Raw genomic sequence first — 16,347 nt, 5'->3', positions numbered from 1 at the left:
ACCAGCGAGCTTGACTTATCTTACATCTTTGTTTATACGCTTTGCCGAGCTGTCACTGGCGGCAGCTAGCTACTGTAGCTCGCTAGTTAGAGTTATCCACCTAGCTTCTGGTCTTCGGACTCCAAATTGGACTTTCTACCACAGTGACATTTTGTTTTTAAAACAAACTAGCAATGCAGTTAGATCGGACCTCGTTTTTGTCCCATGGAAAAGCTACAAGTGGATATCACGTTCATGTGGTACGTAGTAACTTTTTCAAGTGTCGCTGAACAAAACACCTGAACATAATACTAATTATGTCTTGTACTCAAAACACTATTTGTGTGTGGTTGTTTAATGAACATAAACACATAGTGTGTCTAGCCTTATGATGATTTTGTGTAGCTCACCAAAGGACCAAAGAATATTTGCTTCAACTCTCAGTAGTTTATTATAACTGTTCAATTCAGGCTTCATACCTTTATATAACGACAAATGACCACAAAATAGCATAAAGACTACAGCCACACTGTTTGAGTCGGGATCTGCTTTGTAAATAGAATAGTGTACAATTTAAATGTTGCCAGTCACAAATAAAACAGTTACAAATAGTCAACAAATAGTTGACAATACTGATAGTGGTGAAAGTTGGAGACCCCTGCAACCTGGACACTGAATTATTTAACAAAAGATAGTTATTTTTATTATTTTATTGTGTTAATTTTGTTTTGTTGAACTAGAAAATAAATTATTTCCCATGTATTCATATTACACCACTCCAAAATATGTATCAAATTAAATTCAGGTTTGTGTCAAATAGTACAAAAATAATTTCACACAAATAAAGGCAAAAAAAAGGAAAATCCACCCAAAAAGTTTATTTTTTAATAATTACCTATTTGCCAAGGGCCCTTGGAATTGGCTAAAGGCACCCCTGTCCAAGACCACATCTATTAATTTAAAAATATACAGTTAATCCATGTGATCGGTATCGGTATCAGTCGATCTCATGGATGATCAGTATCGAGATCTGCAGCATAAAACCCTGATCGGAGCATCCCTGGTATTTAGTGTTAGTGTATGCACAACCAGCGTTTCCTCCTCTTACCTGCAGTATGCTATCAGGTACCAGATGGCGCCGAAGAAGAGCCATGTGACGGCGTACGCCATGACGAACACAAAGAGCGAGCACCGCCAATTGAGGTCCACCAGTGTAGTGAAGATGTCCGTCAGGTAGCGGTATGTCTCGCGCATGTTGCCATGCTGCACATTGCAGCGGCCGTTCTTCTCCACGTAGCGCTGCCTCTTGCGGCGGGCGCGAGCTGGTGCGAAGAGACAAGGAGACATGTTTCTTTGTTTAGAAGAAGTCCGATTTCTGATGAACCCGAGGCCATGCCCATTCAAATATGTATTTTTGTAGGATGTCATTTCAGCAAGCATTGTATCATATATCATTATCATTGACATTCAAGCATGGTGTTTATCGTCACAGTCTGGAACTGCCAACACTGCAGTTCATTGAGAGGAAACACGACTTCCAATTAATTCCAGAGCTGGCAACACAAGTGAGTTCACCTCACAGTGAATATGCCCAAATTGTGTCCTTGGTGTAAATATTTACTGTGAGCATCAATGTTATCTAGCAATGCCTTAATCCTCCTGAGCATGGAGTTGAGCAGAGCTGCACAGGTTGTTACTGGAATCCTTCTCCACTCCTCCATGATGACATCACTGGTGTAGCTGGTGGATGTTACACACCTTCCTTCCTTCTGCTTGTGGATGCCCCACAGGTGCTCAGTTGGATTCAGGTGTGGAGGAGATATATTGCCCACTCCATCAACTTCACCTTCATCTTCCTTAGCAAGGCACTTGTCATCCTGTGGGGATCCTCATCTTGGAAAACAGCAGTTTCTGCTTCATAATATCACAGTACAATCATAGTACTGTGCCGACAGCACTCGTGCAACTCCAAACTGTGACACAACTCACTTATTATTTAGACAATAATGGCTGTGTCTTAATGATAATGTAAATCTATGCTGATATGCAAGCTCTACACTGACTACTCGATAAAGTATATCCAACTTTACTTTCAATCGTATTGTCCCTTGACAAGCTATATGGTCAAAATTATTGGTCACTTTTGTGAGATACTGTACACATATGTTCTTCGATAGATGGTTCTAGAAAGACTAATGTATATTTGTATTGCTGGCACGCTAGTGCTGATTGATTGATAGTCACGTGACAATCACTCACCCCACCCAAATCTCCCCCTCTCCTTCTCCGCCCCCTGGGTTTTCTTCCTGGTCTGATTGGCTTTGGCTTCCCGCTCGGCCATCTTGGATTGGAATGACCGGTTGACCTTAGTCGATGTGGGAGGGGATGGTGCCGCCTCAGTGGTGACCACATGGCCCAGCTCCTCAGACAGGTTGAAGACCCCAGCGGGCGTAGGGGCTTCGACTGCTGCCTCCTCCCCTTCCGGCTTGTCCTCCACGGGAAGTGAGAGGGAGTCTGGGCGAGGCGGGAGGATGGAATTCTCCAGAGCCATAGCCTGTGTGCGTGCGTGTGTGCGTGTGTGTGTGTGCCGGTGTGTTTGTATGTGTGATTGTGTTATTGAAACGTCACTTTGGCACACTCAGTCTGCTGGATGTTTGTAGGACCATCTGTTTGCTGAAACAAGAGAAGGAAAACACAAATGTCAGGCTATTGTTCTGACATAATGACTAAAAATAAATAATGGTTGACCTGAGCGCCTTTAAATGGGGTTTTGTGCAAGAAGCGAACCTAGAATGATTCTCAGCAAACCTCTGTCAAGGCTGAACAATCCTCATTTGGAGGGGCATCAACTTTTACACCTTTGTAGATAGGCCTAAATTGATAAGTTAATAAAAATGTGAAAAAAAATGGATAAATCACAAGAATGCAAAACATATCCAAGATCGACACCTTTATCAGGATATGCAACTAAATTTATCTTGAACTTGAAACTGGTTGTGCTAATCTTGCTTGCACATACACATACACATGCACAGATAAATGATTCCCAAAACATAGCAAAATAATCACAAATAAAATCCTTAACAAAAGTTAAACAAAATCTGACAGCCGCATAAAATCTACCCTTAAACCCCTGCGTTATGAACTCTCAGGTAAAGTGGTTTAGTAGTGTAGTATTCCCATAATCCTGAAAAGAAAATCTACAATCCATCCATCCATTTTCTAAGCCGCTTGTCCTCACTAGGGTCGCGGGAGTATGCTTGGAGCCTATCCTAGCTGACTTTGGCGAGAGGCAGGGTACACCCTGGACTGGTCGCCAGCCAATCTACAATCCGCACAAAGTTAACCCTGTAAAAACCCTCCTTTTAACTAAATTAATAGGAAAAAATCTTTTGGTGCAAAAGAGTCTTTGCACCAAAAATTACCTAAGACCCTTTCACAAAGTTTTGTAGCAATTGGTTTAGTAGTTTTTGCCAAACCTGCAAAAAACAACTTTGAAAAACGACATAATCATCAGATGGTGAAGGTGTGGAATAGTTTGGCTAAAATGTAATCTAAAGTTGTATAAATGGATGGAACTACCATAGTACCATGGGATTAAGACCTTTATCCAGAGATGCACCAAGATGCAGTTTTCCCCTGCAAACTCACAAAAACTAACTGGCAATCTCATAAACTCCTTTGATGATGTATTTCAAATTCAAATAGTGGCTCATATACTTCAAACATGATGTGTTAGAAGGGAGGGGGGCCTGAGAGGCAGGGAGGACTTTCAATACTAGTGCAGACCTGCCAACGTGTGAGAATTTGTCATACTCAGCATGCAATTTGACTCTTGAATATGCTTGTATGCTTCACTGCTATCCATTTTGTTGCATTTCGCTGGTTTCAGTTTCGAGTTCAATCTGTACAGTAGCAATAAATAAATAGATAATCAGTTTCTCAATAGTAGGCTATCTCAAATGGGGGGCATGACAGAAACTGAGAACCACTGCTTTAAAGGAAAATTAAAGTCATAATGTACTAGATTTAATATTAAAGGCCTGTACAGTGGAGGGTATGGGGCAGTGAATTTGGACTGTTGTCATTTGCAGGAAGCAGTGGAGACACTTTTGTATGTTTTTCAAGTAGCTGGGGGAGGTGTTCCATATATAAATGTGTGCTATCACCACAGGCCTACTGAGGTTTCTTACATAAGTCCTCCACAAGGCCCTGCTCTGTAAAATGTGTCCAAACATGAGCGCAACCTCGTCTTGCTGCATTTGGACATCTTCTGTCTGATGGAGACTGATGTGGGCAATCATGACGACGTAAGACCCCAGCGGACGCATCACAAATTGGCACAATGAAACGTTTATTTACCAACCAAGTACACACGGTTAATGTAGTGGTCGTATTTTAAAACAATGAAACACCTCACCTGCTTACTTTTGGTCGGTTGAGGGTGTCATTTGAAGAAAAAGATTGGTCGTCGTGCGTGAAATACAACAATCAGCGGTTGGATGTGGTCCATTTTTGGTGCTTGAGTGGCGGCGACGCGGCATCGATCCTCCGGTTGTTTTTCTCTTTTCCTTTCAGGAAACAAAGAGCTCTCGGCAATTATAAAAACAGATGCTCCGCATTCACGGGTGCTCAGCCCGTGCCCAGGCGAGTGGCGCCGTGCTGCTAAGGAAGCGCCACCGTGCACGGATGTGATGGAGGCGGTCAGGTGTGGAGGTTGCTGTCGTCAACCCAGCCTCTCTCCGAGCCGATCTGCTCGAAATACAGAATCATGTGTAGAAAAGTGCTCACCTTTTACAGAAAATGTAAATACATATTATAATAGTCTAATAAGATTTATAAATGCTATATAAATAAATAAGTAAATATACAGAACACTCACTGGCTAACGCATTAGTCCACACCTGCACACAGCTAACGAGAGCCAATAAGTCAAGTTATGTGGAATAAACGAGCCTTCATTAACATAATAACGCTCACTTTTTAGGTATTCGTGTGACCGTACTATCCATTCACCAGTATTACTAGTAGTCGCCGTTAGGAAAAAGCCGAAAAAATAGTAGTTGTTGTCGTTGCTGAGTTTGCATTTGGGAGTTCTTGCTAACATTTCGTAACTAAATACGGAAAACGAACTGTCACAAACAACTTTTATTTGAAATCCCAATTCACACTAAGCGTAACATTACGATTTTCATTCATATTCATTATTCATTCATATTTCGTTGTGTAATACATACTCCGAAGCAGAGGCTGGCGGTATACTGCTAAAGTGAAAACAGACAGTAAACACCCAACGACGAGGAAGTGAAAACTCGGTTTGGGCGATACTGCTGATTCTGGTATCGAGCCCAAAGATATACTGTGTCCAAAGATTTACGGTATTTCCAGAGTTTGTATGAAAAATGTACAAATATAACTATGTAACAATATGAACGACACATAAAAACACAGATATTTACACAGAACTGATAAGCGAATTGGAAAATATCCATCTCATTACGGTAGTATCGATCTGGTAAACGAGATCTTTTGAGAGCAATCCGATACCAAGTAAATACAGGGCCAATATTGATTACACAGATACTTTATACTTAAAACGCCTTTCTGTTCTTATATAAATACAATATACGACGAATGTGGCAATATCAACACATAAAATTGTTCTCCTCTTCCGTTAGAAGAGAACTGAAATACATACGCGAGTATCAATTAAATACAGATTCGGTCCTTGGTATCGACATGTTGATATTTGTATCGCTTTGCCCCCACTCGTCGTTAACCCCCCTTTTCCAACATGTCGGTGTTCGGGCCGGTTGTAAAGATCCATCCCGTCGTCCTCGCCTCTATTTGCGACTCTTACGAGCGACGAAATGAGGGGGCGAGTCGCGTTATTGGGACTTTATTGGGTAAGAAGTCACTTTAGCTCATAATCCTCACTTGGCGCCTACTAGCTAACTGCTGCTAGTCTGTCTGCTAACGCATGTTATACCCGCTAGCCGGTAGCTAGCCTAGTAGCATCACTCGATCACGCTGTGTATCCTTTACTTTTATTTACTTAACACTTTGTTACGCTCAGTATCGATGGTAACTTACCGGCGGCGATGTATCGTTGTGTGTTTATATTTTGTTTGGTGTCTTCCTATCCTGTTAGCTTGTTGTGGCTAAGAGGGAGCACGGGTAGTATTTAATATGTTTTGTCCCCTTCAGGTACAATTGACAAACACTCTATCGAGGTGACTAACTGCTTCTCGGTTCCTCACAATGAATCTGAAGACGAGGTACGTTGTTGCCCATGTTAGCGATGTATCCTGATGCTCTGTACGTACAGTTGCTAAATTTATCTCAGAGGTAAATCAGGAAATCTATCCAAATGTCACCCAGTATACCTATTGTACTTATTTTCATTTTCAACTTGTGTTATAAGAGACTGTTAGTGAACATTTACTGATAATTGGGTTGATCTTCATTGTCAACAGGTTGCAGTGGACATGGAGTTTGCCAAGAACATGTATGAGCTCCATAAGAGGGTCTCTCCCACTGAGGTCATCATCGGCTGGTGCGTCATTATATAAGATAATATGCTGAAGAAATGGTTTTACATGCATCCAAAAGATGTGCTTCTTGTGCCACAGGTATGCCACAGGCTTCGACATTACAGAGCATTCGGTGCTCATTCATGAATATTACAGCCGTGAGGCCACCAACCCCATCCACCTGACTGCGGACACGGCCCTGCAGAGTGGCAAGATGAACATCCGCGCCTACGTCAGGTCTGTTGCTCTTTGTGTGCATGCTTGGAGATGGAGGAAAGAAAGCTGGTGCTCACACATTTCTGTCAGTGCACAGATGGGCGTGCCCGGGAAGACTGTCGGCGTGATGTTCACCCCACTCACTGTCAAATACATTTACTACGACACGGAGAGGATAGGAGGTAAGCAGGCAAACAATCTTACATGCTGACGCGTGAAATAGTGTCGGGACAGTGTCAGATGCCAATTTATATTCAAAACATTATCACTTTTTGATTGGTTGTGTATTAAAGAAATCACATGATATGCTGTCTTTTTCTAGTCGACCTTCTGCAGAGGACACGCGTGGCTCCCAGCCGCACCAAAGGCTTGACGTCGGACCTTTCCCAGGTGGCTGGCTCTGCTGCCCGCATCCAGGACATGCTGACCACCGTGCTGGGTTACATTGAGGATGTGCTGGTGAGTTGATAACCTCGCACCTTTCAGCAAGCATTTTTATGACAGTCCATTTTGTCTTGGGGCAATACTGTAGAAAGAAAACGTGGATGTCCTTTAGAGAAGTGAATGTACAGTTTGTATAGCAGAATAGATTACTATCTGCAGAAAATGATTGTCTGAATAGCTGGCAACGCAAAAGTAGCAAGGTAATTGTGCCTTTTTTTCATTTCCATACATTCGTTTGTGACGGGCCGCCACAAATAAATTTTGACCGCTACAGAGAGATTTGGTGCCACCTGACGTTACCTAGATAACACTCACTACAAACATATTATAAAGTCTGTGTAGCTTGTCGTTACCACTCCATACAGTAGATGCATCATACCTCTATTTCGTAATACACTTCATACGCACATACCACAGCTGACTAGGTCATGCATTACAACACATCTGTTCATCAGTATAGTGGGATATTAGACATACAATGATGTGCAAATTATCTTTAAAATCAGCGCACACCACATGGAGCCCAGGAAACATCATGAGCGCTTTTTTTTTGTAATCAGTCCTGCATGTTGTAAGTAGGGCCCTATGATTGGCAACACAGAATTGGCCGAAAAAATGGAATTTAGTGTTAAATGCGGAATCTTGCGGAAAGTGACATAATGTGAATGAAATGATGCAATCGTGAGGAGAAAGAATGTTCGTGTGGGGAAGTATTTCTCTGGCGGACTGCTCGATCATCACAAACGCTAACCTGCCCCCTCCTGAATTAAGCATATCAAAACGGTGGGGAAAAAACTTGGAGAGCAGTCGAAACTGGAACTCCACTCTGAAGAAGACTGCAAGTGAGCAGTGAAAACTGTCAGGTATGAAAAAGTAGTTAACCCTGGTCTGTAAAAAAACTGTTTAGAATAAACTTCATGTTATGTTGTTAGTATAAGGTTTAAAAACATGAGGTAACGTACATTTCTTATGACACAAACCAAAAAGCTCAGTTTTACCCGTCCACACACACACTGCGTCAGAGTTTTTGACAATCTCCACTCTGGCCAGAGTTTTGTGTCATGGCCAATTATGCAAATTCGGCAATGATGTAATCTACCCACCTAGCAGCCGAACGCCACAAATAGATTGCACTCCTATGGGAAACACTGTCTTTCTTACTGCCAAGCATGATGGTGGTCGACTCATGGCTGCAGGAGTGCTGATGTTACTGTGGAGCTGTGGCTCATTGATTTCTAAAATGTACTGTGACGTTGTGAAGCAGAGCATGGTTCCCTCCCATGGGAACCAGTTTTCCGACATAACGAGCCCAACCACACAGCCAAGATGGCAATTGCCTTGCTGAGGAAGTAGTGACTGAGGGGCTAGCCATACAGAAACGTTTTCAAGTCAAAACGGCAAAGTATGTTACCGTTTCAGCTAGGCATGTCACGATCCAATCTTCAGGATTCGGATCGACTCCCGATCCGCTGTATTTTGAAGATCGGATAATATCGGCTTCCGCCACGAGATCGGGCCGATCCGGTGGCCGTACAACGTTCGTAACTCTGGGCCACACTCCAACACGGTAGGTGCGGTAATGCGCCTCAAAGCTGGTTGCCACTCGACTCCCGCTACCCGCAAGAAGAAGAAAATGCAACACCACCATGCAGACATGTTCGAGATGTACCGTGGTGAAGTTAGTTTCACGTTGGACTTGGATATTCAGCTCTGTAGCTACAGCGGGAGTTCCCCCCCCTCACTGTGGCCTGACTGCTGTGTCATTGTGCAGGGAGCTAGCACGGGAAGCAGTGGTGGAGCTACATGGTGGCCAGTGGTCGCCGTGGCCACACTTGGTCACTATCCGGCCACCCCGCTGGCCCTCTAGACATTTGAGATATCAACTTATTGCCACCCCTATGCGGGTAATGGTCTCACCTTGGCCACCACAATGAAAATTTTCTGGCTTCCACTGATGGGAAGTTCTGCTCTAACCACTGGTGGTTTACACCAGGGATCGTCAATAAATTACAATTGCGTTGAAGAGAGTTTGTTAAAAAAAAAATTAATATTCTAAATCACACCACAAATTGATCTATAACCATGTCAAATGATTAGTCCTACCCTAGAAGTATTTGGCACACCCATTTTTTCCAATTTCATCTTTTATTGAATGGACTTTCAGATAAATAGGTACTTTATTAACCTCCAAGAGAAATTCACTTCTCCAGCAGCTCTGCAAATCATCATAATGAACTTAATCACAAAATAAAACAACCAAAGCAAGATTTTGATTTTGAATCTTTTATCATAATTTATTGGATGCGGGACCTGACTCTCAGAGGTTTGTTTCAAATGCCAAACAATATTGTTGGTCTTGCTGTGTAATTTAAAAAGTAAATTCAGCAATACTTTGGTTGCATTCATTTTTAATGCTTTGAAGAGCTAGTTTCATAACCATATTCAATTCCATAAATTAATGTTTGTAACAAAAGCTTATTTAAAATAAAGGATCGGATCTGCGAGATTATAAAAAAAAATCAGATCAGAAGCCAAAAAATGTAGATCGGGACATCCGTTGTTTCAGCCTTTCATCTACACAGAAACTACGTTCTATGTGACCTGAAACAGTATTTTTCGAAAACGGCTCACAGAGTGTGAAAATCTGATATCGCCGGCTTATCGTTTCCGTGTAAGAAGCCCGCTTCTTTCCGAAACGATGTCACCGACCCTTCGCAATCACTTGACCAGAAGTGCGCTTTGATGACAAGCCAACATATCTGAATATTTCGACTGGCATGACTCAACCCACTCGACTTTCGCCTGATATTTTGTTGTCTCCAAAATGACTCGCAGAAGGAATTCCACTTTGTCGCAAGTCTGGACGAGCCTTGGAAAGTGGAAGACAGCGGACTTAGGCGCATGCGTTATTTCTTCTTCTTCGATAGCAGCCATCACCAAATGGCGGACCTGGGTCTGAATACGTACCCAGTCATGGCACTTTACGGACCGTGACCAATTAAAGTGAATGGGAAATATAATAACATATAATCATGTTCGTATGTGAAATTTGGTCCCGTTTATTTAAAAAAAAAAAAAAAAGCAATTTAGGTGCCAAGATAATTTTGTTGTATTGAAACAATAGGGTGATGTGCAGGGTTTAATTACATTTGACATTCATAGTGCAATATGCAATATAAGGCAAAATGAGGTTTGGACCTTACTCAATTTTAATTGAAGACCCTGTTCTACAGTTTGATGTGTCACTGGTCCTGTCTGTGTGTCTGTTCACAACGCCACACGTAGGTGGGCCTTGTGTATTACATCGTTTTCACCCAGTGATCCGTTCCCCTCTGGATGCAACTATTTACGCATCCGGCACAATTAATTTTGTTTCACCCGCCAAAAAAAAAAATCTCAGGAACATTTCCGTGTGGACAGAGCCTTACATTGCTATCCAAGCTGTTCACTGATTATAGGGCCTTATATTGCTATCCAAGCTGTTCACAGATTACGCTCAAGTTATATCCCATTTTTATTTCTATGGTATACGTACAGTGGATCACTGTACGTACTTGGACATGAATTAAAATCTCCTGGAAACATGACACCCTCTAAAAAAAACATCAGGTGCTTCCTCAAAATCCATATTAGACTATTAATTCTGCGATATGTGACTCCGTTCAATCCGTTTCAGTCTGGCAAGGTGGCAGCAGATAACAGCGTGGGACGTTTCCTGATGGACCTGGTCAACAAGGTGCCCACCATCTCAGCAGAGGACTTTGAGAACATGATCAACTCCAACATCAATGTAAGTGTCCCTACAGTTTATCTACTAAAATAGCCTGAGAATATTTCTTACAATGCCGTGTCTTGCAGGACCTTCTGATGGTGACCTACCTGTCCAACCTCACCCAAGCACAGATCGCTCTCAACGAGAAGCTGGTGCTGCTCTGAGGAGCTGCTTCTTTTTTTCCCCCCTCGAGATGAATAAATGATATTCCCCTGTCCATTCCCATCCAAATGTTGTCCCTTCTTTGCAGTCATTTGTTAAACAAAAACTTAAGGAGAAAATACTTTGTGGACCCTGCTTTAATTTGGTGTCATTGGGTCATTTTGGTATGTACTGATAAAAACAGGTCAGTATCAAATACGTTGTAATTGCAAACACTTATATTGCTGCATGCCAGCCATAGTTGAACACTACAGTATGTAATTACGGCTAGAATTCGCGACATTTTCTTTATTTAATTTTCTGCATAAATATACATTCAAATAAGAAGCCATGTCCAGCCTGAGTTGTCATCGTGGTAAAGGGTGCATAACATGCACACAGTTTTAGTAACACTTGTGATTGTGAAATAGAGCTGCTGGTGTCCTGCTGGAGCCCTCCACACCCTCAGCTTTTCCCCGTTGAATCACTGCCGCCCTCGGCCTTCTTGGTTGGCTTGAGGAGCTTCTCCACGGCAGCATAACTGTGCACGGCGCCGTCATACAGGGTGTCCCCGGTGGACTTGGCGATGGCTGCGGCCCGGTCCGGGTAGTACATGGAGGCAGTGGCTGCCATCAGACCAGCCGGATAGATGAGCTTTTTCACCCGGGAGCGTCTTGCGAAAAGCAGCCCTAGGACGCCGGTGAAGCCGATGATGCCAGCCCGGGCCAAGACGTCCCCCGGTGGGTCTTTGAGAAACGTGAGGGTGTCACGACCACACTGGACCACACTTTGGACCTTCGGTTCGAGTTGACCGTAAGTGGTCCGACACCAAGCCGTGTACGGCTCCACCACCTTCCGGAGGTTGGCGACACTTTTCTCCAGTTGACCCGCTTCGGGCTCCTCGGACGCTGTTTTCGCCTGGCGTGGGGCGCGGTACAGAGAAAGGTCATCCCGTTTGAGCGGCGCTGCCTGTTTCTTTCCGTCACCGCCAGCGGCCAAGACGGTGGCTGGCCACAAGGTGAAGGCTCCGGCCATAACGACTCTACCTGTCACCTTCAACATGATCCCTGCCAGCCATGCGTGGCTACGGCGTATCAGGAGGGACATTACCTCCTCAATGCGAAGTTGTGGCTACACGGCCTTTAAATGCGTTTTCTTATCCCCATACATCAGTGATGTTTTATTCGTTTTCATTCATAGTAAAAAAAATCTCCTTCTCGTACTATCAAGGTTACTTGGGGTTATAATTGCTGTAACACGAATTTACCTCCGTCTGTAGTATTTAGTATTAAGCTTTAATCGTCCCTCGTCGTATTTTCTCTGAAATTACACGCAAATAAGTGACGACTGTTGAGGTTGTTTTTTTCTACGTGCGACGTAAAAGTTAAGGTTTTATGTGACGTCATTGGTTACCATGGCAACCACGGCGTCTCCAACTCAAAGCGTCAACAGCAACAGTGGAGAGCAAAAAACACACTTGGCACGTTTGTCTTGTTATTTTTAAACAATATATTTTTAAAGAATGGAATATCTTGGAGTCTCATCTGCCCAGAACCTTCAGGCGCTGTCTGCCTTGCTCTCCAACCAACAACAAGAAGATGATGATGAAGATTATGAAGTAAGTTTTGAGTATAGTTTTACATTCTCTCATGTGAATGTTTTGCTATTTCTGTCATTCTGTTCATTCTGAAACCTCTAAATGTGTCCTTGCAGAATGTGTCTCCCTATGCAAAGATGGGTCCAGGAAACATTGGTCCCCCACTCAGAAAGGACAAAGATGGTAAATAGATGTCCTACAAAATCAAGACCTGGCTGGTTGGAGGTTTAAAATCACATTTTGTGTGTGTTTTTTAGTGCCGCCTGTGTACATGAAGAAGAACAGCAAAGATGTATGGAGCGAGGAGGAGGTGGCCGAGGGCCCCCAGTATGATGACATCACGGACCCACGACCACAGCCCGAGTAGGTCTTCACAGAATGACATGAAAACAAAACCATTACCACCTTGTATGGACTACACGGAGGCTATAATGTGCGTGTTTGCAGATATGAAATCATACTCAGGCAGAGTGTAGGGACAGAAGATGTCTTTTTGGGCCTCAGCAGGAAGGACCCATCCTCCATGTGCTGTGAAGCCATGCTGGTAAGTTATCGACAATAAAGCTTTTTGGCAAAAAGTTAATGAACTGATTTCCATTATATTTTATGGAGGGGTGATGCTTGCACTGATGAAGAACGTGTCCAATTTTAGAGGATAGGGACTCGGCAGCATAGAGAGGATAGGGGTAAAGGTGCAGATATAGGACTTGTTTTTTACTTTGATTTCCCCCAGTGTATAACTCATTCATTTTTATGACAAAATTAGGGCATATGCAGGCTGTACCTATACGTACAGTATTTTTGAAGGTGTACAATATGGTTCAGATATAAAATGACATCAATTTTCTGTAGTTCACTTTTTCATTTATAACAAAGGAAAACACCACACAAGTGTCAGGAGTGTAAGACAGTTTCATGTCTGCAGATACAAATTCTCCAAAAGCAAGTTCTGTATCACTTTTAAAATACAATGATGCGTATGTGATGCCTGACCATTATATTCACCATATTCACATTACACAAAAGTCAGAAGTGCTGTATAAAGGTGATGATAATGAATATTTCCACATTCAGGTGAAAATAAAACTTCCAGACAGCAAAGCATCAGATGTGACCCTGGACGTCAAAGAAAGGTTCCTTGACCTTCGGACACCAAAGTAGTAAGAAATGTTCTTTTCGTTTTCATTTATATCCAAAACTTTTTCATCTAGAGATTCTTTTTTTTTTTCTTCACCACACTCTTTTATCTACTTAATAGAAGACCTACCCGTACGAGACCCTCCTTCAATATTATATTCAATATTATACAAATGAAAACGTGTTTATTGTTAAGCAATTACTGTTGTAATTTACTTTTTTACTCTGTAATTAAGCTGAGGGCTGAGGCCCAGTGGTAAATTCACCCCCCTCAGTAGTCTGTTTGGTATTATCCACTTCATGTGAGGAGTATGAGGGGTGTGTCGATGTTACGCCTGTAGCGGGCGCCCAGACGACATATCCTGACCTGATGTACAAATAAGCGCTGAGCACAAATAAACATGAATCGTTTTTTCGTCTCATCCTTGCAGCGCCCCCTTAGAGCAGGGGTCACCAACGTTTTTCCTTGTGAGAGCTACTTTTACAAAATGAAAATGGCCAAGAGCTACTCATTTTTGTAACATTTATTTTCAGAGCTTATTTTAAACCCAAACAAAGCGAATAATATGCTTGTTTTACCAGAACATTAACAAAATGCTGGTGTCAACAACTCACATTTTGTATTTCAGAATGCATTTCTTTCTACTGTTCTTTCATTCTTAACTGAAACCCGAATGAAAAGCAGGCTTGCGGGCAACTCATGTGAATCGCGGGGGCTACCTGGTGCCCGCGAGCACCATGTTGGTGACCCCTGCCTTAGAAAATGCTTCACTGTGCAATTTCCCATTTGGCCCATAGTTATAACGGCCAATGATGTGTGGTCTTTAACCTTCACCTCTTGCCTTACCTTTCCAGTAAACTGGGCCTCCATCTCCCACACCCGGTCTTCCACCAGGAGAGCAAGGCCCAGTTCTTCAGCGAGAGGGAGGAACTAGAAGTGACTCTTCTCATGAATCGACCCCTAGATGCCATCAACATGCAGTAAGATAGAACTGCGGCCCAAAGGAACATGTTCAGACTGGATTGGATTCTGGTAGACCCCATTGCTGCCCCGGATGAATGAAAGAAAAACCCAAGTATTATTAAGTAGCATATACTCATTGGTCCAATATTGACTAGATGCAACCTTTATTTTAATGATTCTCAGAATATTAAATTTGTTTTAAAGTTTTCTATTCATGTCTAGATGATTTGTTGCTTACCTTGGCACAAGAACCACAAAAGTCTTGCCTACAAATATTAAGTGAAGTTTCTTGCAAGCCAAGGACAACTTAAACGGAAAGACCCTCCTTATGACAGCAGCGTTTTGCTGTTTTTAGGTAACAACCGCAAAAACTCTCGTCAAAGATCCTCCATACGGCAGGAGCGGCAGGTGTTTTTAGGTACTTACTGTAAAACGGCTTGTATAAGAACCACTGTATGTCAGGAGCACTAGCTGTTTTACGTAACACTTGTCAAAGATCCTCTATATGGCAGGAGCGCTCTGCCGGTTTTAGGTACCTGCTGCAAAAACTAGACAAAGATCCCTATAGGAGCACTGTGCTGTTTTTAGGCACCTGCTGCAAAACGGCCAGTCAAAGATCCTCTGTCAGCAGTATTCTGTTGTTTTTAGGTAACAAATTCAAAAATGCATGTCAAAGATCCTCTATATTACAGGAGCGCTGTAATATATTGTAATTTCCAGTTTACATGTAAGTGTGACTTAAACAAGAATAGCAACCACAAAAAATTAAAAGCAGCTCGCAGGTAAGTGATACTATTTAAGCTATCTTTAGAACAGGCAGGCTGGCGACTCATGTGGTCCTTAGGGGCCACCTGGTGCCCGCGGGCACCGTGTTGGTGACCCGATTTAGACCACACATACACACGCATAATAAAGAAGTTGTTGTGATGTTCGGAATGTCCGTGAATGCATCTCGCGATCTGTCTAGTGACAACGAGGAAGTGTAGTTGCAACGACGAATGAATTAGAGACGTTTGTTTAGAGTTGGAAATACATCCAGCAGATGACGTTTGAATTGCAGTGCTGTTGATGTGTTCAGGTCATAATAAAGTTATAAAGGAACGACAGACTCCGGGGAGCTAAAATTGAATGTAATTAATGAAATAAATGAGTTAACGCCTTTTTGACAGCCCTGCTAAAAACTAATAAGCCTTACAGATCACCTGCACACATACGTAGTACACGAATAGATAATAAATATAGCAACTTTTGATCAATCCAAGTCAATTTCAAATTTAAAATTTACCGATTTAAGCCCGTCATTCCTGTTAAACCACACCCACTTCCGGCTTAAGCACCGCCCTTTCCCAGTACAGCTACGGATAGAGATAATTTAAATGAGAGTACAGATACAGATACAGATAGTGGTGTACTCACTCATAACTAGTTGGGTATCAAGACCAAAAACCCGTCAAAGATCCTCCATAGGACAAGAGTGATGAGCTCTTTTTAGGTACTGCTGCGAAAATAGTCCCTCCAAAGTTTCGTAATTGTGGGCGGGTGGAATGTCATTCATGCGATGGAG

The 16,347-nt window shown here is 42.6% G+C and overlaps 4 protein-coding genes and 1 long non-coding RNA gene across 7 annotated transcripts in view; 2 read left to right on the top strand and 3 right to left on the bottom strand.

Moving 5' to 3' along the window:
* Positions 1–6,088, bottom strand: part of kcnj9 (potassium inwardly rectifying channel subfamily J member 9) — a 20,608-nt gene extending 14,520 nt beyond the window's left edge. Inside the window, exons 1-4 of one of the 3 annotated variants that reach the window (XM_054762831.1) lie at positions 6,073–6,088; positions 4,400–4,731; positions 2,239–2,652; positions 1,088–1,301 (exon numbers count right to left, since the gene is read on the bottom strand). In XM_054762831.1, coding sequence (XP_054618806.1) covers positions 1,088–1,301; positions 2,239–2,530 — 506 coding nt within the window. In that variant the 5' untranslated portion in view covers positions 2,531–2,652; positions 4,400–4,731; positions 6,073–6,088. Of the gene's footprint in view, positions 1–1,087; positions 1,302–2,238; positions 2,653–4,399; positions 5,102–6,072 lie in introns of those variants that run through there. The other 2 variants (XM_054762822.1, XM_054762836.1) reach the window with 2 other exon arrangements.
* On the top strand, positions 5,743–11,175 carry eif3f (eukaryotic translation initiation factor 3, subunit F). Its single transcript, XM_054762846.1, has 8 exons — positions 5,743–5,885; positions 6,187–6,257; positions 6,456–6,535; positions 6,612–6,749; positions 6,819–6,910; positions 7,051–7,187; positions 10,849–10,962; positions 11,031–11,175. The coding sequence occupies exons 1-8, from the start codon at positions 5,774–5,776 to the stop codon at positions 11,106–11,108; spliced, it is 822 nt and encodes a 273-aa protein (XP_054618821.1). The 5' UTR covers positions 5,743–5,773; the 3' UTR covers positions 11,109–11,175.
* On the bottom strand, positions 7,109–16,347 carry LOC129172819 (uncharacterized). Its single transcript, XR_008567100.1, has 3 exons — positions 16,200–16,347; positions 14,667–14,865; positions 7,109–7,254 (listed from the first exon to the last, which is right to left on the bottom strand). It is a non-coding gene; the product is annotated as an uncharacterized LOC129172819 (long non-coding RNA).
* Positions 11,001–12,440, bottom strand: LOC129172804 (MICOS complex subunit MIC26-like). The gene has a single exon (XM_054762872.1). It carries the CDS (start codon positions 12,190–12,192, stop codon positions 11,551–11,553), a length of 642 nt encoding a protein of 213 aa, XP_054618847.1. The 5' UTR covers positions 12,193–12,440; the 3' UTR covers positions 11,001–11,550.
* dnaaf6 (dynein axonemal assembly factor 6) lies at positions 11,336–14,939 on the top strand. Its single transcript, XM_054762885.1, has 6 exons — positions 11,336–12,703; positions 12,799–12,865; positions 12,940–13,045; positions 13,130–13,226; positions 13,757–13,842; positions 14,675–14,939. Exons 1-6 carry the CDS (start codon positions 12,608–12,610, stop codon positions 14,802–14,804), a joined length of 582 nt encoding a protein of 193 aa, XP_054618860.1. The 5' UTR covers positions 11,336–12,607; the 3' UTR covers positions 14,805–14,939.

This window comes from Dunckerocampus dactyliophorus, chromosome 2 (assembly GCF_027744805.1).
Source record: "Dunckerocampus dactyliophorus isolate RoL2022-P2 chromosome 2, RoL_Ddac_1.1, whole genome shotgun sequence".
In the NCBI taxonomy this organism is placed as follows: Eukaryota; Metazoa; Chordata; class Actinopteri; order Syngnathiformes; family Syngnathidae; genus Dunckerocampus; species Dunckerocampus dactyliophorus.
The sequence above is the reverse complement of the archived record's forward strand: the minus strand, read 5'-3'. Positions and strand labels throughout refer to the sequence as shown.